Raw genomic sequence first — 17,526 nt, forward strand, 5'->3', positions numbered from 1 at the left:
TGGGAATGCTTCCATAGTCAACTTTAGTTCAATTTTAAGTCTTTTGTATCATGAAATGCCAAAAATAAACGGTGAACCAAAGGACCAGGTTTGGCTGGCATGTGGTTCTATAGTTGAGCACAAAGTGGTACTAGATCTTTTCAATCAAGCATTTGAAAAATATTTCTATGACTTATTAAGTAAGATACTCTCATCAAGCCAGTGTCTCAAGAACGTATGGGAGTTAAAAAACCATAAAGGAGAGCTCAACAGAGGAATGATTGCCTGGCTTGCTAGAGTCCCACTAAACAACTTTATGTATGGCTTTTATCACGAGGAAGTTTAGCATCCACTTAGAAAAGCATATGCAGTCTGGAAGCATGAGATGACACTGGACAGAAATGTAAGTTCCTCCAAACAATCAAAGAGTAATTATTTGAGAGTGGATGTAGTAGCATACGTTGTATTATCAGTCTCCATCGTGGGTTATGATGCCCTCCAACTTACTACCTGGACGGCCTTGTACAAATTACACAATTTCACTGAGCTTTAGTGAGTACACGAAATGCTGCGACCACGTGGGAAGTTCGGGAGAACTCTGTGTAAATGCCCATGTAAATGTCCATTTCTGCTCTAGCTAATGGGAGGAGAAGAGAAAGCTAACGGGTGAGAGAGGGAATGCAAGGTGTGTGTCTGGTCCTTCATGGGCAGTCCTTAGACACTGCTTTGGAAGGACTTTTGTGGGTTGATATAAACATGCTGACCGTCTTTAGCAGTTTATAATTCAACTACTTTTTAAAGGAGAATGAGCCAGTAACTGCTCGAGTGCCTATTAAAATCCTTATTTTATGGCTAGAGGCTCAGGGTATTATAATTAGATACTATTCATAAAGTCATGGATGCCTGTGGATTTCAAGTAGGCGGACACATTCACTGAGAAACATCATCCACCCGAAGGATTTCTAGATACACAGTTGGTTGACATCAAAGAAGACAATTGGACTAGAAATCATTTCTGAGAGTCAAAATGTTATGTGCACATATTAAGACTAGTCATGACGTTATCTCTTGTTCTTGGATAAGTTTTCTTAGTCTTTGGGACAGGAAGTACAGCTGTCATTTGCTGGCGCCTTCTCCTTTAGGTCGCTCTACATCAACCTTGTGGGTCTCTGGGTGATCCTCACCTGCTCCGTGTTCTGTGGACTCGCCCTGTACTCCAGATACCGTGACTGTGATCCCTGGACATCTAAAAAAGTGTCAGAAGTTGACCAGGTTTGGAACCACATCTTTCTTGCACGGGTGCTGGGGACATGGCCAAGCATGCATGGTGTCAGGAAGAAAAGTTCCTGTCCCTGTAGAGACCCAGCAAGTGGGCACAACACGACTAGACACCTTTCACTGCTCTCAGTGTTTGGCAAAACATTTGAAGATTTCTGGATCTAAGACTAAACTGTTCAGATACCAGGAGAAAGGTCAAGCCAGAGACAAACTCAGGGTTGGAAGTAAAAAAAGCAAACAGAAACTAGACATGAAACACGGTACTGTAGAAGCTTGTGGGTATTGTGAGAGTACTTTCTTATAAACAGTCTTCCAGTTTTAATTTACTTTGAAATTTTGCATTTGCCTGTTTTATGCGAGTGAGTATTTTGCTTATATGCATGTCCATGTATCACATACTTGCCCGGTACCCCCAGGGGTCAGAAGATGGAACTGGAGCTGCAGCTGGTTGTGAGCCTCCGTGTGGGTGCTAGGAACAGATCCTGGGTCCTCTGGCAGAACAGCCAGTGCTCTTAACCACAGAGCCATCTCTTCAGCCCCCATCGGCCAGTTTTAAATGTAGAGACCGACTAGGAAGGGAACAATGCTCGCATCCTACACATGAAGATTCCGTATCAAGAGTCTCGCCATGCTGAACTTCAGTTCCACAGCACCGTGGTCCCAGTTTTATAGATAACACAGTGAATCTCAGTGAGCTATTGGTTGTTTCTGTTTTGTTTTTGAGACAGGGTCCCCCTTTGTAGCTCTTACTGTCCTGGAACTCACTCTGTAGACCAGGCTGGCCTCAACATCACAGAGATCCACCTGCCACCCGAAAGTCCTAGGATTAAAGCAGTATGCCACTAGGCCAGACTCAGTGAGGGTTTAGATTGGCACAAGGTCACATTGCTAGTAAGCAGAATTATTGTGAGAATTCACTGGGTCCTTAAATAGGCCAGACACTCTGGTATAGGCTTTATTTACACTCTATTTTTTCCTTTCCACCGTTCGACTCTGCGGCAGAGTATATTGTTACTTTGCTTTAAGAACAGGTGCAGGGAGGAGCTGGGCAAGCAGCTGGTACTTCAGACCCATGCTCTGCCCTTGGAGCTCCTGGAGATGCCATAACGTGACATGCGCTTTCTTGTAAACTTGTTGCACAACTTAGACTTAGCATCCCGACTCCAGGAGCCTGAGCTCCTCTAAAACCTACTTCCTAAGACCTGCTTGATGGCCAAGTTCCCGGGCCCTCAGAGTGACGATGGACAAAATTCACTCTGCTGTGCATGTAACTCCCCCACCCCCTTATAACTGCGGGATCAGAAAACGAGGATTATTTTAAACTAGCTTTTTAAATTTATTCTTTGAGAATTCAAGCAATGTATTTTGATTTCATTTCTTACATCTTCTTTTTGGAAGACTATGAAATCGGCTAGGTATTAATTTTGTTTAGTAGCAACTAATACGTGGGTGTAAATTTTGGGATTTCTTTTCAGCTCATGCCTTACTTGGTGCTGGACATTTTGCGAAATTACCCCGGAGTTCCCGGACTTTTTGTGGCCTGTGCTTACAGTGGAACCTTGAGGTAACTGTGATTCTATGAAGGCGTCATTCCTGTAAGGACGTAGGTTTAACCGTTACTGTAACTGATGCATGAGGAAACAACCCCTCAGGAAGCAATTACTTATTTTAGACCATGGCTTCAGAGGGTTCAACCCATACTCACCTGGCTCTAGGTACTTTGACAAAACATTCTGGTGGTGGGAGCACACGCTGGAAGACCTTTTCCACCAAAGAGGTCAGCGCAAGGTGGAGTCTCCAGTGGTATACTGACTGTGACCTGTTTCATCTAAGCAGGCTCTACGCCCTACCTACCCACCCTCCCCAATAATGCCATCATGGAGCACCCCATCACGGCATTAATCCGTTCGTTTTGACCTAAAAATGTCATCAAGATTAATCAGTCTCCCAGGCATTTCCCTATCGAATCAAGTTGTCAATTAAGATTAACCTCAGAGTATCTTTCTTTTCATATTGGTTACTTCGAGAGGTAAAGATGAATTCTGGGCATGGTCACAAATAGCCTAAAAGCAGCGAACCGGTTGCTCCATGTGCCCCTCTGTGGGCTGCCTACCTGCAGAGCTGTTCTCCTGGCCTCAGGCTCTACGCTCGACCAGGTCCCTGCTTTCTAATGCAGCATCGCACACCCAGTACGGTCACAGTGGTGATGATCACCTGATGGGGGTGTTCATATTTGCTGAGTACTAAACATGAGTGGCATCTGTCTTGGCTGAAACGTGTGAGGCTAAACCATGATCACCTGCAAAACCAGACTCAAAGCTCCTAATTACACGTTGAAAACCGTAGCTCTTCTAAACGTTTTTATGCACAAAGAAAGCCTATCTTAAAGTTGTTACGTGGTAATCTGAATGATAGGTGCAAATTCATTTTCTAGATATAGTCGACTGACTGGGAATTAGAAGCATTGCTGCCTCCTCCTTTACCTCTTGCTGTCAAATCTCTCTGTGTGGCCTGACCCATTCGTGAAAGATAGTAGCTTCCAGAAAGAGGGTGCTATGATCATTAAAAATAAAGGAACATGTTTCTCTTTCAATTGTTTTATTATTTGGTGTGCATGGGTGTTTTGCCTGCATGCAGGTGTGTTTGTGCACTGTGTGCATGCAGTGCCCTCGGAGTTCAGAAGAGGGCATCAGGTCCCCTGAGGCTTGAGTTACAAGTGGCAGCGACTCAGCTACTTCAGGTACTGGGAGTCGAACCCAGGTCCTCTCCAAGAGCAGTTAGCATGCTTCAACCCCAAGCCAACGCTCTAGCCCCATCTGCTTCTATTTTAGAAGTGTTGGTTTGCTTCTTCCTCATTCCTGCTAAAACTATCATAAAATTAATATATTATAAACCAAAGCCTTTTCCTCTCTTGTAGCACGGTGTCGTCCAGCATCAACGCCTTAGCCGCGGTGACCGTGGAAGATCTCGTCAGACCTCACTTCAAGTCACTATCAGAGAAGTCTCTGTCTTGGATTTCCCAAGGAATGAGTACGTGCCCGCGTTTCCTTTCCCATGATTCCATTTGGGGGATGCTTGGCTTTGTTTTGGAGACACCAGAAATTGTCCCCTGAAGAAGTATAAGTACTTCCTAGTATGAATACATATCCAGGAACACGCCCTAACAATGCTAAGGGATGATCGTATCTACCAAGAAGACTTGGGCACTAATTCCAACATTTAAGATGGCAGTGGTGGTTGGTTGCACATTTGTAAGCCTGGCCCTCAGGAGGCTGAGGCAGAAGGACCATGAATTCTTGGGTAGCTGAGGTTAATCTCAAAAAGAAAAAGACTATCTATTGTCAAGCATCACTGAACCACAGAGGACAATGGCTCAGGATTCCCTTTGGTTGTCTCCGACAATAATTACTCATAGTGATGAGAATATTATTGTTCTCCCTCTTGCTCAAGCGTGAAGCAGGTTTTTTTCTATGCAGCTTGGCCTGACTTTGAACTCATGATCCTCCTGCCTCATTCCCCTGAGTTCTGAGATCACACGTGTGTGACGCCATACCCGGCCTGACTTTCGTTCCTTTTGAAGGGTTTTATGCTGCCGTTTCACAGAGGCATATGTAGTCAAGGGATCACAGACAACATGGCAGTCTGCTTGACTTTGCATGACTTATGGGCATCAAAACTCATATTGGTGACCATTCGTGGCTTACTAGATTGAGAAGAATTAAGTTAAAACACTGGCAATGCTATTTATATTTAGATTAAGCCCTAACTACATTATTACAAGAGTCCTTTGAAGAAAACAGGTGTTTTCTTTCAGTAGGGATTGGATAATTTACATAATATTCTTCACAAAAGTATGAGTTCTGGGACGAAGAAGGCGGCGGTACCCACAGCAGAAGGAATGCACTAATTTTATGATAAGAAATAGCCCATCTGTCATTTTTCTTGTTTTTTTTTTAAATTTTGAGCATGGGAAATTATATCGGTCGATGGCTGTCAAATTTTTTTTCCAAATGGATCTTTTTTAAAAAAAGAAATAAACAAGCAAGAAAACCAAAATGATTTAGAGGGTAGTATTTCTTAATTTTAAAAGCAACATTTTCTGAAGGGAAAGCAGGAGGAGCAGACCTGGGGGAGAGAGGAGGTGAGGGGCTGGGAGGAGGGGGAGGGGAAACTGCAGTTGGGATGTAATGAATGAGAGAATGATGATGATGATGATGATGATGATGAAGGCAACAAGGAAATTATCAAAGAAAATGAAGGTGAAGAGAAAATCCCTACCAGTTACCAGCCGGTGGTGTGTTGAGAACTTCCGTAAAGCAGTTTTGGGGAAGGAGTGTGGCATATGATATGGATTCACGTGGCCTTTCTTTGCTCGTTTACGTGGGAAGGTGTGGGTGTTGCTGATGGAGATCAGGAGAGGTCTAAAGAACCCAGACCGCGGGTCGGTGTGGATTACCACTTCCCAGAACAAAGGAAGGCTGAGAGTCAGAGGCTCCCATTCTGGAGTTTGCCCTCCTCTTCCTCCTCCACGTTGTCCTGAGCGCAGTCCTGCGCCTCCCTTTATAGGCAAATGTTTGTGGGGGATTAAATGAATAACACAACGGTGCTAAGTTTTAAAACCCCTGTAGTCAATTCCAGGGATTCCTTTCTTACATAACCCCCTGTTGTGACTAATCCCGGGCACTGTGTTAGGGCTTTTGTTTGTCTTCTTTGCGCCGCCCGTTGGTCTGGTAGGAAAACGCCTTGTTGCCTTGTCTTGCTGGCTTTAATGTGTGTGCTGTTCTCACCTCAATGGCATTATCCACTTGGACTCCAAGGTGTGGTGTTCATTTTATTGCGGACAGTCATCCTCTGGGTTGACACTGTGTGCACTGTCTTTTGTGCTGTCCTAGGTGTGCTGTATGGAGCACTGTGTATTGGGATGGCTGCCGTGGCATCGCTGATGGGAGCCCTGTTACAGGTAAGAGCTGAGTCCGAAGCTGGTGTTGCAATCACTAAATTATTAGTTTAAACACTTCACACTCTCTATATAGCTACACTTGGATGTATCAAGGAACAATGGCTGCATTATTTTAAAATCTTAAACAGTATATATTTCTTCTTTTACTTACATGTGGGTGTGTGTGCCTGCTTGTCTGTATGTGCACCATGTGTGGGCAGGTACCCACAGAGGTCAAAGGGCACCAGAAGCCCTGGAGCTGGTATTAGATGCATTTTTGTTAGCTGTCTGATGTGGGCCTTGGCTACAGAAACTGAGTCCTCTGTGAGGTTGTAAACACTCCCAATTGCTCAGGCATTTCTCTAGCCCCTTATTTTTAATATTTGAAAAATATCATTTCAGATAATTACAGGTTTATATGAAATTAAAACAATACATACATACACACATATCAATATATGTATAGAAATGGGGTATGGTGCATATATAGCTGAATGTAGGTTTAGACAAGGGGGAGACTACCCCACATCCCGAGGCTGAGGTCTGGATGGGCCCCTCTAGTCAGCTGGTCAACTGTCCCTGATTGTATTTGGCTCATGGCACCGCCTGGTGCCTCCGGCCGAGCATCTACAGCGCTGGTAAGATAAAGTGCTCCAAGCAGGGCTGCCATGCGTCTTTGGTGCCAATTAAACAGGAAGTGAGGGGCTGTTCTCCCAAGAAAGTCAGTTACTCAGACCACGCCAAATCCTCATTTATGAAGACTGAAGGTCTTATGGCATAAGTAAGTGGGCAAGAGAATGTTGACATTCATTTCGTTTATTTTCAGTTTTACAGAAAGACTTCAATTTGTTAGGAAGAATATACAGTGTAAAATTTTTTTATGGTCTGTTTTTTAAAACTGAGTATATTTTTTCTTTAAAAATTTTTTCATTAGAAAAACTTTTACTCAGTTTGGTTTTTGGACAATCTCACTCATGTATAATGTATATTCTGATTATTGTAGCCTTAAATCTCTATTACTGTTTCCCCTCCTCACACGTCTCCCCTCCCTCATTCATGATTTGTTGTTATTATTCTTTTTTATGTTTTCGAGACTGTATTTAATTAGAATCATGTGTGTGACCACGGGTGTGGAATTATGAGCTGGAGCCAGGTGGGCTCCTCAGCGAAGACAGTTGTGGGCTCCGCAATCGCAGACCATGACTGCTCCTCCTCCAAAACCCATCCGTAACTAGCTCCTAGCAGAAAGGGTTAGGGGCCTGTAAGCTTGTCTCAGGTCTGTGATTGTTGACAGGCCCCTTGGTACCCACTCAGTTAAGTTCCCAGCAGGCCATTCTGAGAATGCCAAAGACTGCTCTTTATCCATCAACAGAAAGGTGCTGAGGTTTGACAGGCTTCCAAGTGCAGGTGGTTTCTTAATGACTAGAGTCAAAGGTCAAGCATTAGCCTCACCATGGCTCCAAGACAAGTGATAGTCGCGGGCCCATCTAGGTGGCTATGACTGTGAGACACTTAGTGCTGTATTACAGCCCTATCCTGGGGAATTCCAACCCTCTTCCAAGGATTTCCAGGCTCTAGGCTCAGCAGATCCGACTTTTAGAAACCATCACCAAATTTACTCTCACCAAACGCTCTTTATGAAAGAGAACAATTAGCAACTAACCCAGATTGAATACAGGCATAAAAACACAGAAGGACAGTCCAAAGATTGAGGATGGTCCCTTGATAGAGATTCTTGTAGTCAGCTGACAGAGTCTGCCATCTGTCTTTTAGGATGAGCTACCTGCTTGAGACTATGTCTAAGGTGCGCTTTTCTTGAGGAGTGAATGGGGAGAGAAGTTTTGGTTTTGTTTTGTTTTGAGGGCGCTGGTTGATTTCAGCATCCAGCATCCACAAACATTCAAAGTGATGTCTGCTGATAGATACCATGGCGGAAGGAGCTACTTTACTGTTGTGCCGTGGTGACAGCTCGTTTCCTATGATGTCGCCCGATATACTGCCTAGCAGGGAGGAGCCTTGGCAAAGTAGCAGTATGCAGTCCCAGTTCCTCACTGACCTTTGCTGATACGGGTGTGTGATTGTGTTTTCCTTCATCATCTGCCCTGTGCTCGGTGACTCCTATTGTGGCTGACGTCAGCTCTGGACCATATGGAGACACCGTCTAGAAAACCATCCTCACCTCAAGCCTAACCCCTAACTCCTTGCTGTATTACTTACTAAGGTCGCCTTTTCTGGTTTACTGTTTGTTTGTTTTGTTTTTGTTTCTCAGGACATGGTTTCTCTGTGAAATAGCCTTAGCTGTCCTGGAACTCCCTTATAGACCAGACTGGTCTCGAACTCACAGAGATTCCCCCCCTGCCTCTGCCTCCCAAGGGCTGGGATGAAAGGCGTGTGCCACCATGCCCAGCCAGGTCTTTTTTGCTAACAGATTTTTTTTTAAAGCATCTTCCTTATTTCTATAAACGTGACTCCCAGATCTTGTTGTCATAACTGGCTTCGTGGCCTGGTGGATTTCTTTTCACACCTCACGGTGAAGTCTGTCTCACATCCTGTGACTTTTGAGAACAGATCCCCCCATCGCATCCCTACTGAGAATAGATACCCATAGATAGCATCCCTACTGAGAATAGGTACCCATCGCATCCCTACTGAGAATAGGTACCCATCGCATCCCTACTGAGAATAGATACCTATCGCATCCCTACTGAGAATAGATACCCATCACATCCCTACTGAGAATAGATACCCATCGCATCCCTTAGCCCACATCCTTCTCACATACCACTCTCTTTCACAGTGTCCACACAAGCTCCAATCACAGTGTAGACTTCAAAGAATCATTTGAATCAACAATCCAGTACATATGTTCTAACATTTCCCGGGTATACCCTCTGATTCGTTTGTTCTGTTGTGTCGGACCTCTTGGCGGAGAAATCACCGTGCTCACACTCCGTAATGGTTCTTTTTACATTTTAGTTGACATATAAAACTGCATTTTTACGGTGCATAACATCATGTCTTAATACATGTGTGTATTTTACTACATTAAAATGTGATTAAGTATATCTATCTCCTTAAGTATAATTTTATAGTGATGAAGACATTCAAAATCATTTCTTAGAGATTCTTTGAGACTTGTAATCATCATCACCCCCATCATCACTCTCATTAGCCCACCACAGCCTATTTCCCTTAAAAATTTACAACCTGATAATCACTCTCGTAAACATTAGCCCACCACAGCCTATTTCCCTTAAAAATTTACAACCTGATACCCAATCGGCTAAGCATTAGCTTTTATCCTGCTCAGTCTTCAAAACTAGACTTTAGGTTATTGAAGTTGTTAGGTTATTAAGAGCATATATCTCTTGGAGCATTATTTGCATTGCCCCATGTTTCATATCGCAAATCCTTTTCAGTCTCCTGGCTTTAGTATCTCCATATCAAAGAAAAGTTTCCATCATCTAAGTAGATTTTACATCGTTCTCTACGCCACTGGCTCAATTAATTTAAATCCACTTTTCAATCTAATTAAATCCTTATCAGATCCGGTCAGGGATGCTCATGAGTTTTATTGTTATCTCTGGCCATTTTGTAGTTCCTATCCACAGTCTTGTTCGGGGAATATTTTGAGACCATCAGCACATAAAAGAGAGTGGTGCTTTGCAGAACAAAGCTGAGAAGGGGTGTCTCGATTTATGCGCTCACAGAGGTGCTCCAATGGTTTCATGACTCTTTGTCTTCCTTGCATCGTGATGCCTTTTTTGGGGTGTGTGTGTGTGTGCGTGCGTGTACATGTGTTGGGGAGGGGTTCTCATGCATGTGTGTGTGTAAACTGGAAGTTGTCATTGGCTGTCTTCCTCAATTGCTCCCCGTGTGTTGTGTGTGTGTGTGTGTGTGTGCGTGCGTGTACATGTGCTGGGGAGGGGTTCTCATGCATGTGTGTGTGTAAACTGGAAGCTGTCATTGGCTGTCTTCCTCAGTTGTTCCCCACCTAGTTTTTTGAGACAAGATCTCTCGCTGAACCTGGAATTGACTAATCCAGTTAGACTGGCTGACCAGCAAGCCCCATGATCCCTCCTGTCTCTGCTTCCTCAACCTGGGATTAAAGCCATGTGATTGCCACATCTAGGTTTTTTGTGTGTTTATCAGACTCAGGTGCTTGTGAAGCATTTTATAGATGGAGCTATTGTCCCAGCCCCTTTTGTTGTCTTTAAAAATAGTTTTTTCAATTGTGTACGTGTGTGTGTGTGTCTGCGTGAATATGTGGAGCTGAGTGGAGGAGCCTTTGGAGGCTAGAAAAGGGCACCTGATTCCTCGGAGCTGGAGTTAGAGGCCGTTGTGAGCTACCTGCTGCAGGTGCTAGGAAGTGAATTCAGGTCTTCTGTACTCTTAACCACTGAACCATCTCTCCAGCCCTTTGTTGCCTATTTGAGGGCACCTGAAGGGATGGACGAGCCAAATGTGGCTTTAATCTCAGCCCTTGGGAGGTGGAGGCAGGAAGATCCCTGTGAGTTCAAGGCCAGACAGGGCTAGAGATGACCATGTCTCAAAACAAACAGACACCCAAAGGAACAGAAGACACTTAAGATAGAGAAACAGAACTTTCTAGGTGCCAGTGATCTTCATCAATGACAAGACTGCTATAAATAAAATTATGATTTATTTTTCTCGAGGAGGCTGAGTAGTTTAATGCCTACCCTGATGGAATTGCTTGAAACCTTGTGCTCGGGTTTGAGCTTTCTAACTGTTGATTTTGTGTTCGTTTTGCAGGCAGCACTCAGCATATTTGGCATGGTTGGTGGACCACTTCTGGGCTTGTTTTCTTTGGGCATCTTAGTCCCCTTTGCCAATTCGATTGTAAGTATAGCTAATGGACAAAGCAAAAGGTTATTTTTCCAGCTACTTTTTTTTTTCTTCGCTGTAAAGACACGGCCGCTTTGAGGTCTGCCATTAGTTACTCGTCTTGGGGACTGAACTGACTCATTTTGACTTTGACAGCAGAGTGTACGGTGAGGAGCTGTGCCCTGAAGAACCCTAAGCAGGTCTTGCATGTTGGAAGCTAAACGGAAACTCTCAGAACCACACAGTGCAATTTAAATGCTCACACTGTAAATAGACTAACATCTCTTGCACACTTTACATTATTGCCCTCTTAGAATTGAGTATCTAGGCTTTAAGGGAGGAGAGCAGCAGGCTTAGATTTAAAGACTGCTTTCGGTCAGAGCACAGCAAAAAGAGGCAATCAGATCCTTACCATTGTGACCACACAGTTTGCTCTTTTGGCACTTCAAGCCATAACTTCTCTGTATCATTCTAGTCCTGAGGAGGTGAATGTAATTGGGAATATTTTTTGGAAAGAGGCAATATCACTGCTATTTTCTCTAAACATGTCTGCATCTGGAATTGTAAAATTGTGTTTAGAATAAATAAAATCCAAATGACTTCTCTGAAAACCAACAGGAAGTCCATTTCCCCTATAGGAGGAAGTTCTGAAAAGACCTAGAAAGTATGTAAGTAAGGTCAGACATTTATAGCACAGTCATTGGTTAGATAAAGAGGGAGTGAGGTTAGTGAGTCTCTAAGACTCTGGGCAGAGAGACCAGGGATCTGTGGTGACTTTGACAAGAGGCAGAGACACCGTAAGGCAGGGGAGTCAGATAGGGGACTGGCCAGTTTGGCTTTGACCATTTTGAAACCGACTGTAACTCATGCTAAATCCACCTCAAAGAGAATGACGTTATCTTTCTCTTGTTTCCCAGGGAGCGTTCGCGGGTCTGTTGGCTGGATTCGCCGTTTCTTTATGGGTAGGAATTGGAGCTCAGCTTTACCCTCCACTTCCTGAGAGAACCTTACCATTGTCCCTGGAAGTCCATGGCTGTAACATCACACACAACGGGTCAGACTGGATATCGACCACAGAAATGCCTTTTTCTACAAGTGCTTTCCAAATACACAATGTGGAAAGGTATGAGCTTCACGTTCTGTCTTCCTGTTACCTGTGCCAAACAGGGGACTCCAGGTGTTCTGCCTTTGTTTATTTTTTGTCTTGTGTATAACACTGCTTTTTTTCCTAACCCTGAAATGGGTAGACCCCTGCGGCTTGCTTACTCCAATAGAAGGACAGCAAGTGGCTCAGCTGAAGACTCAGGGAGCCATCTTGTGGCTGCCTAGGCAGGGTTTCAAGCTTTCCAGATTGAGTTTGCATTCTTTTAACTTCCTAGCAGTTGATGAGCGTATCTTGGTGATTTCAATTTTAATTCTCTTAGGGTTAATGAAGTTGACCCTCCTTTAATATATTTATTGGGCATCCAGATATTTATTTTTGTCACTTGCCTTTTGAGAACTGTTCCAATATTCAAAATATATTGTCTTTTTATTTTTTTACTTAGGAGTTGGTGATATGTTCTTTATTCAAAATATGTTTTGAAATTTTTTTTCTCTATAAATAGATTTCATTTTTACTTTTTGTAAGAAATCATGGCTTATCTTTGTCTACATCATTAGTCCTTTGTGGTCTTGTTGAAGAAATCATTGCCTACTTTGAGGTCCAAAAAATGTTTTCTAACTTTTTTCTAAAAGATGGTTTCTTTGTGTAGACCTGGCTGTCCTGGAACTCACTCAGTAGACCAGGCTGGCCTTGAACTCAGAGATCCGCCTGACTCCAGAGTGCTGAAATTAAAGATATACCTCATCATGTCTGGCTATTTCTCTAATTTTTAAATTAAAAGTTGCTTTAGTCACTTGTCAGGAATAGCATAGGATGTTGATTTGATTACTCATTGGTTGTTTATACATCTCAGATAAGAATTACAAGAAAAAAATCAAAAAGGATTTTGATGGGGCTATGTGCTATCTTTGTGTTGTTAGGGATCCCACAGAAACCTGCCTATGCCAGGCTGTAGTGACTTAGGTGACTGTGGCCTCATGCTTTATGATTCTCCTGAGCCAAAGAATGATGGTACCTTATTCTTGCAGTATTTAAGGTCCTTTTTCATGTGCGTGGTCAAAGTGAAGCCATATTTTAAAGTCTTAATTTAATACAGATAAGACCAGTTAATTATGGCATTAAAAGTGGCTAAAAATTGTATCCTTACTTTCAGGATAATTGATACACACACTCGTTGCTGTTAGGAACATGGTGAACTATTATAGTTATATTTTTGGTATCTTTCAGGACTCCGCTGATGGACAATTGGTATTCGCTATCATATCTGTACTTCAGTACTATTGGAACGCTGGTAACATTGTTAGTGGGGATGCTTATCAGTTTACCAACAGGTAATTATCCTAATACCTTTTTCTATTCACTTTTATAAATACAAGTTTCCCGTGTTTGATTTATAGCTCCTTACAGCACTTTACTGTGATTCTATTAATGATTTAAATTAACTTTTAAAATTTTACTCATGGAGCATTTGAGAGCCTGAACTTAAGGCAGAAGAACTTAACTCATCGCTATTATAATATTGGTTCTGCCATTTAATAGCTACCTGGATTCAGGCAGGGTACACTAAGCACTCTACTCCGAGCCTTAGCCTTGTTATGAGGAACATGAGGACGATGAGGACAGGTCGCTGTAAGATCACACTAATGTGCACGAGAACACTGACCCGCATAGCTGCTCGTTACATAGGGAGAGCCGTGTGCTTGTCTTGACATTCTTATACCAGGGGGTCTCTATTGTCTACTGCAGATTCATTCATTGTAAATGCCAAAGATGTGCACACACGTAAGGAGTAATAACTGTAATGTTCCTGTGTGAACATCGTAGAAAGCCTTTGAAAATGTTCGTGAAGAGTCAAGTTCTAAAAGTCAGTTGCTAATGCACAGAGTGTAAGCTTGTTAGCTGGAATGGAGGTTTTACCCTGAGATTTTATTTTGTTCTCGTTGCGGGCGTGTTCCTGGCCCCCTTCCTGTGTTGTCATGTCCCACAACTTCTCATGTTTGTGCCTCTAGTTGATTTTTACCTTTTTAATGATTTTTAAATTTTTTTTTAAATTTCATTTTACATTCCAACCACAGCTCTCCCTCCTACCCCCTTCCGGCCCCTCTCATCTCCCCCTTTCCCCTCCAAACCCCATCTACTCCTCCCAAAGGGTAAGGGCTCCCATGGGGAGTCAATAAAGTTGAGGCAGGACCAAACCCCTTCCGCCTGTATCAAGGCTGAGCATGGCGTCCTACCACAGGGAATGGGTTAGTTTATTGTTAAATCATTTAATATTTTTATTTGTATGAGTGTTTTACCTGCGTATGTGTAATTGCACGGCATGTTTGCTTGGTGCCCACAGGGGCTAGACGAAGGTGCCTTATCTTTCTTTACTTGTGATTCTGAGCCACCATGTGGGTGCCACCAAATCTGGGTCCTCTGCAATAGCAGTCAGTGCTCCTAACTGCCAAATCATCTCTCCCACCCCCGTGTTTATTCCTTTAGCTGGGCGGATCCATCTTATGCAGCACATTCTTGAGTAGGACAGAGAGGAAACAAGGTTTTGAAAAACTCACGTCTTGGAAATGACTACGCTTGACTGCTAATTTGAATAAAAGTCCTTTTCTCAAACATCTTAATCTCTCCTCTCTTCTGAGTGCCAGTGCCAGGAGACTTGCTAACCTTTCCAATGGCAGCACGGTTTTCAATGACCTCTTGCCCTATGACCCTTTAACTCTGAAGTCTCATATCTACCCATCCTGGGCATTTCCTTAAGCTATCCTTTTGTAATTTCTTGCTATTTTCTGTTTCATTCTTCTGGAAACTCCTGTCCGCCAAATGTTTGCATCTAAGGAAGTTTTTTTTTTTTTCTTCCCATTTTCTTGTCCTATCTTTCCTACTTCCCTTCTCTGTCTTTTAGGTCTAATCTATGAATATCTTTTTCCCAATTACTTTTCCAACGATTTCCAAAGAAGCGTTTGGTGCGGTTTGAGAATGGACGGTAGGGGAGGAGGGCAGGTAGATGCCCACGTGAGAGATGCATATCCATACAGACTACCGTGAACGGGACTGGGGGTTGGTGGAAGTGCTCGCTCCAAACCCCTACTCCCTCCCACATGTATATCCTTAGCAGCCAGATCAGAGGAAGGCAACACCGCCCGCTTTACGGCCACCCAGCTATCCCACAGGTTGTCCACACACCGGGTGTTGCCGCTTGGTTTGCTCTACTGCAAGCTGGTTTGTTTTAACTGACTGGCATCGCTGGTTTTTGGCGTCCAGGTGCCCCTGCTTTCAATCTTAGCGCCTCCGGGTTGGCAACGATAACGTTTGCCTTCCCTTTCCAGAGGATTGTGTTCTTTCTTCTCTTAGAAAGTACTAACTTAGTAGCACCTCTTTACTTAATCTGTTTGGAGAGGTACAGTTAATTCTCACAAATTAGCCAGTTGTTCACATCCAAACTACAGCTGTACCGTTTCCTTGTATTTTTATCCTTGGCTCTCATTACCCCCTCTTGCTTTCTCTTTTAAAGAAACCAGGCATCAGAGTGCTCCTGCTCACATTTCCTTTTCTTTTCCTTAACTGCTTTAATTTCGTTAACTGCGTGCAGTGGTGTTCAGGAGGGCGGACATCTAGTTAACAAACAAGCAAAAGCTCGTTCGCTTCATTGATTTCACCAGTGAGCCATTTCTTCCCCGCAGCGACGGTGTGAACCTTGAAAAAGATTTTGAAACATGCACTTCCGATGTTCTTTAAAACAAACTGTCGAGTACTAGAGATCTGTAAGAATCCAGACAAATTCCCTTCACTGGCAGTCAGCTCCTTTGGACTCTTTGCACTGAGCTTGTTTGTTTTGGTCAATAAAACGGGTGGGTACTATGGTAATCCTCAAACTTTAGCAGATATAAAAATCACCTTGAAGAGAGGCATACATGGATCTACATAGGAAGATGAAAAAGATAAGATCTTCTGAATAAATTGGAAGCATGGGGGTCACGGAAGAGGGTCGAAGGGGAAAGGGGAGGAAGGGGGAGTGGAGAAAAATGTATAGCTCAATAAAAACAATAAAAAAAAATCACCTTAGAAATCGGGAAAAATCAAGAGTTCAGTGGTCCTGCTGTTCCAGTTTGGTCTGTCCAAGCTGAAGGGCAGGGGTCTCAGTTGTAAGCATATCCCTCAAAGATATATTAGATAGTGGTGGTTTGAGGACCCCATACATGAATCGCAAGAGCATCTTAGTTGGTTCACCAAGACAAAAAGAAAAAGAAAAATGAAAGTCAGACAGACAGACAGACAGACAGAAAACAAGCAAGGCCAAATCAAAGGATTAGTTTCTCAAAACCTTAGAGAAGACGATTCATACAAAACACCAGTGAGCACGCGGTGTTCGCTTAACTCGGTCAACAGTTCGGTTTCTCCATTCACATAGCTATTCATAATTACAGAAGTTAGGAAAAGTAGGTGCACTGGCAGAGGCAGAGGGGCATGGGGCAGAGACAGAGACAAAGGGGTAGAAGGGTAGAGGAACAGAGGGCAAAGTGGTATGAGGCAGAGGGGTAAGGGACAGACAGAAGGGCAAAGGGGCAGAGGAGCAGGGGGACAGAGTTGGAGGGGGAGGGGGCAGAGGGGCAGGAGGGAGGGGGCAGGGAGAAGGAGCAGGAGTGTAAAGACTGGCAAAGGGGCAGGGGGCAGAGGTGGAGGCAGACAGTTTACCACTTTATGGGCAAGTCGTGTAGGTAGCTTTTCTTACTGTTATCAGGACAGTCGGCTCTTCACCCAGGTGGCACCAAATGAAGCGGTTGGGTTTGGATTGGGAACCTTGATCTCTCTGCATCTGTTTATCTATGTGGATGTTGTAAGATTCACATTCATCAGCCAGACGCTTGTAGGAGCTGAGAGCTAGGGACAGGGAGTGGTGGCTGGACCTTCAGAAAGGACCACTTTCAAGGTCGTCTTTGCATTTGATGTGTGTATGAAGCCGAGTGTTCGTAAGCCAAAAGCCTGCATGATGGGGGGGGGGGTCCCATTGCCATATGTGTAACAGTGTAAATAATGTGCTTGTTTTTCAGGAGGAAGAAGACAGAATTTGGACCCCCGATTCTTACTAACCAAACAGGACTTTTTATCCAATTTTGATGTTTTTAAGAAAGTAAGTTAGGTTTTATTTATCTTCAATTAGGGAAGTGGGTTTTTAATCACTGGAATGGAACACCAGTTAGTCCCCAGCCTCTTTTCTTGAACAGGCACATAGCAGGGATATTTCTATGCCTCTATCTACAGGTGTACAGTTAATACATAGGAACTATTGAGAGAATGCGTGGGTACCTATAGCCAAGGGGTCTAATGTACACCATCCATCTTCTGCTGGTTTATGTTGGTTGGCTATCACTCTCCGTCAGGAGAT

At 43.6% G+C, this 17,526-nt stretch overlaps 1 protein-coding gene across 1 annotated transcript in view; it reads left to right on the top strand.

Moving 5' to 3' along the window:
• Positions 1-17,526, top strand: part of Slc5a8 (solute carrier family 5 member 8) — a 41,808-nt gene that overhangs the window by 24,062 nt on the left and 220 nt on the right. The window contains exons 7-14 of the mRNA XM_038315030.1: positions 1,122-1,251; positions 2,733-2,821; positions 4,175-4,287; positions 6,150-6,217; positions 10,970-11,056; positions 11,959-12,164; positions 13,374-13,477; positions 17,192-17,271. Of these exons, the coding sequence (XP_038170958.1) occupies positions 1,122-1,251; positions 2,733-2,821; positions 4,175-4,287; positions 6,150-6,217; positions 10,970-11,056; positions 11,959-12,164; positions 13,374-13,477; positions 17,192-17,271 (877 nt within the window). The remainder of the gene's footprint in view (positions 1-1,121; positions 1,252-2,732; positions 2,822-4,174; positions 4,288-6,149; positions 6,218-10,969; positions 11,057-11,958; positions 12,165-13,373; positions 13,478-17,191; positions 17,272-17,526) is intronic.

This window comes from Arvicola amphibius, chromosome 17, assembly GCF_903992535.2.
Source record: "Arvicola amphibius chromosome 17, mArvAmp1.2, whole genome shotgun sequence".
In the NCBI taxonomy this organism is placed as follows: Eukaryota; Metazoa; Chordata; class Mammalia; order Rodentia; family Cricetidae; genus Arvicola; species Arvicola amphibius.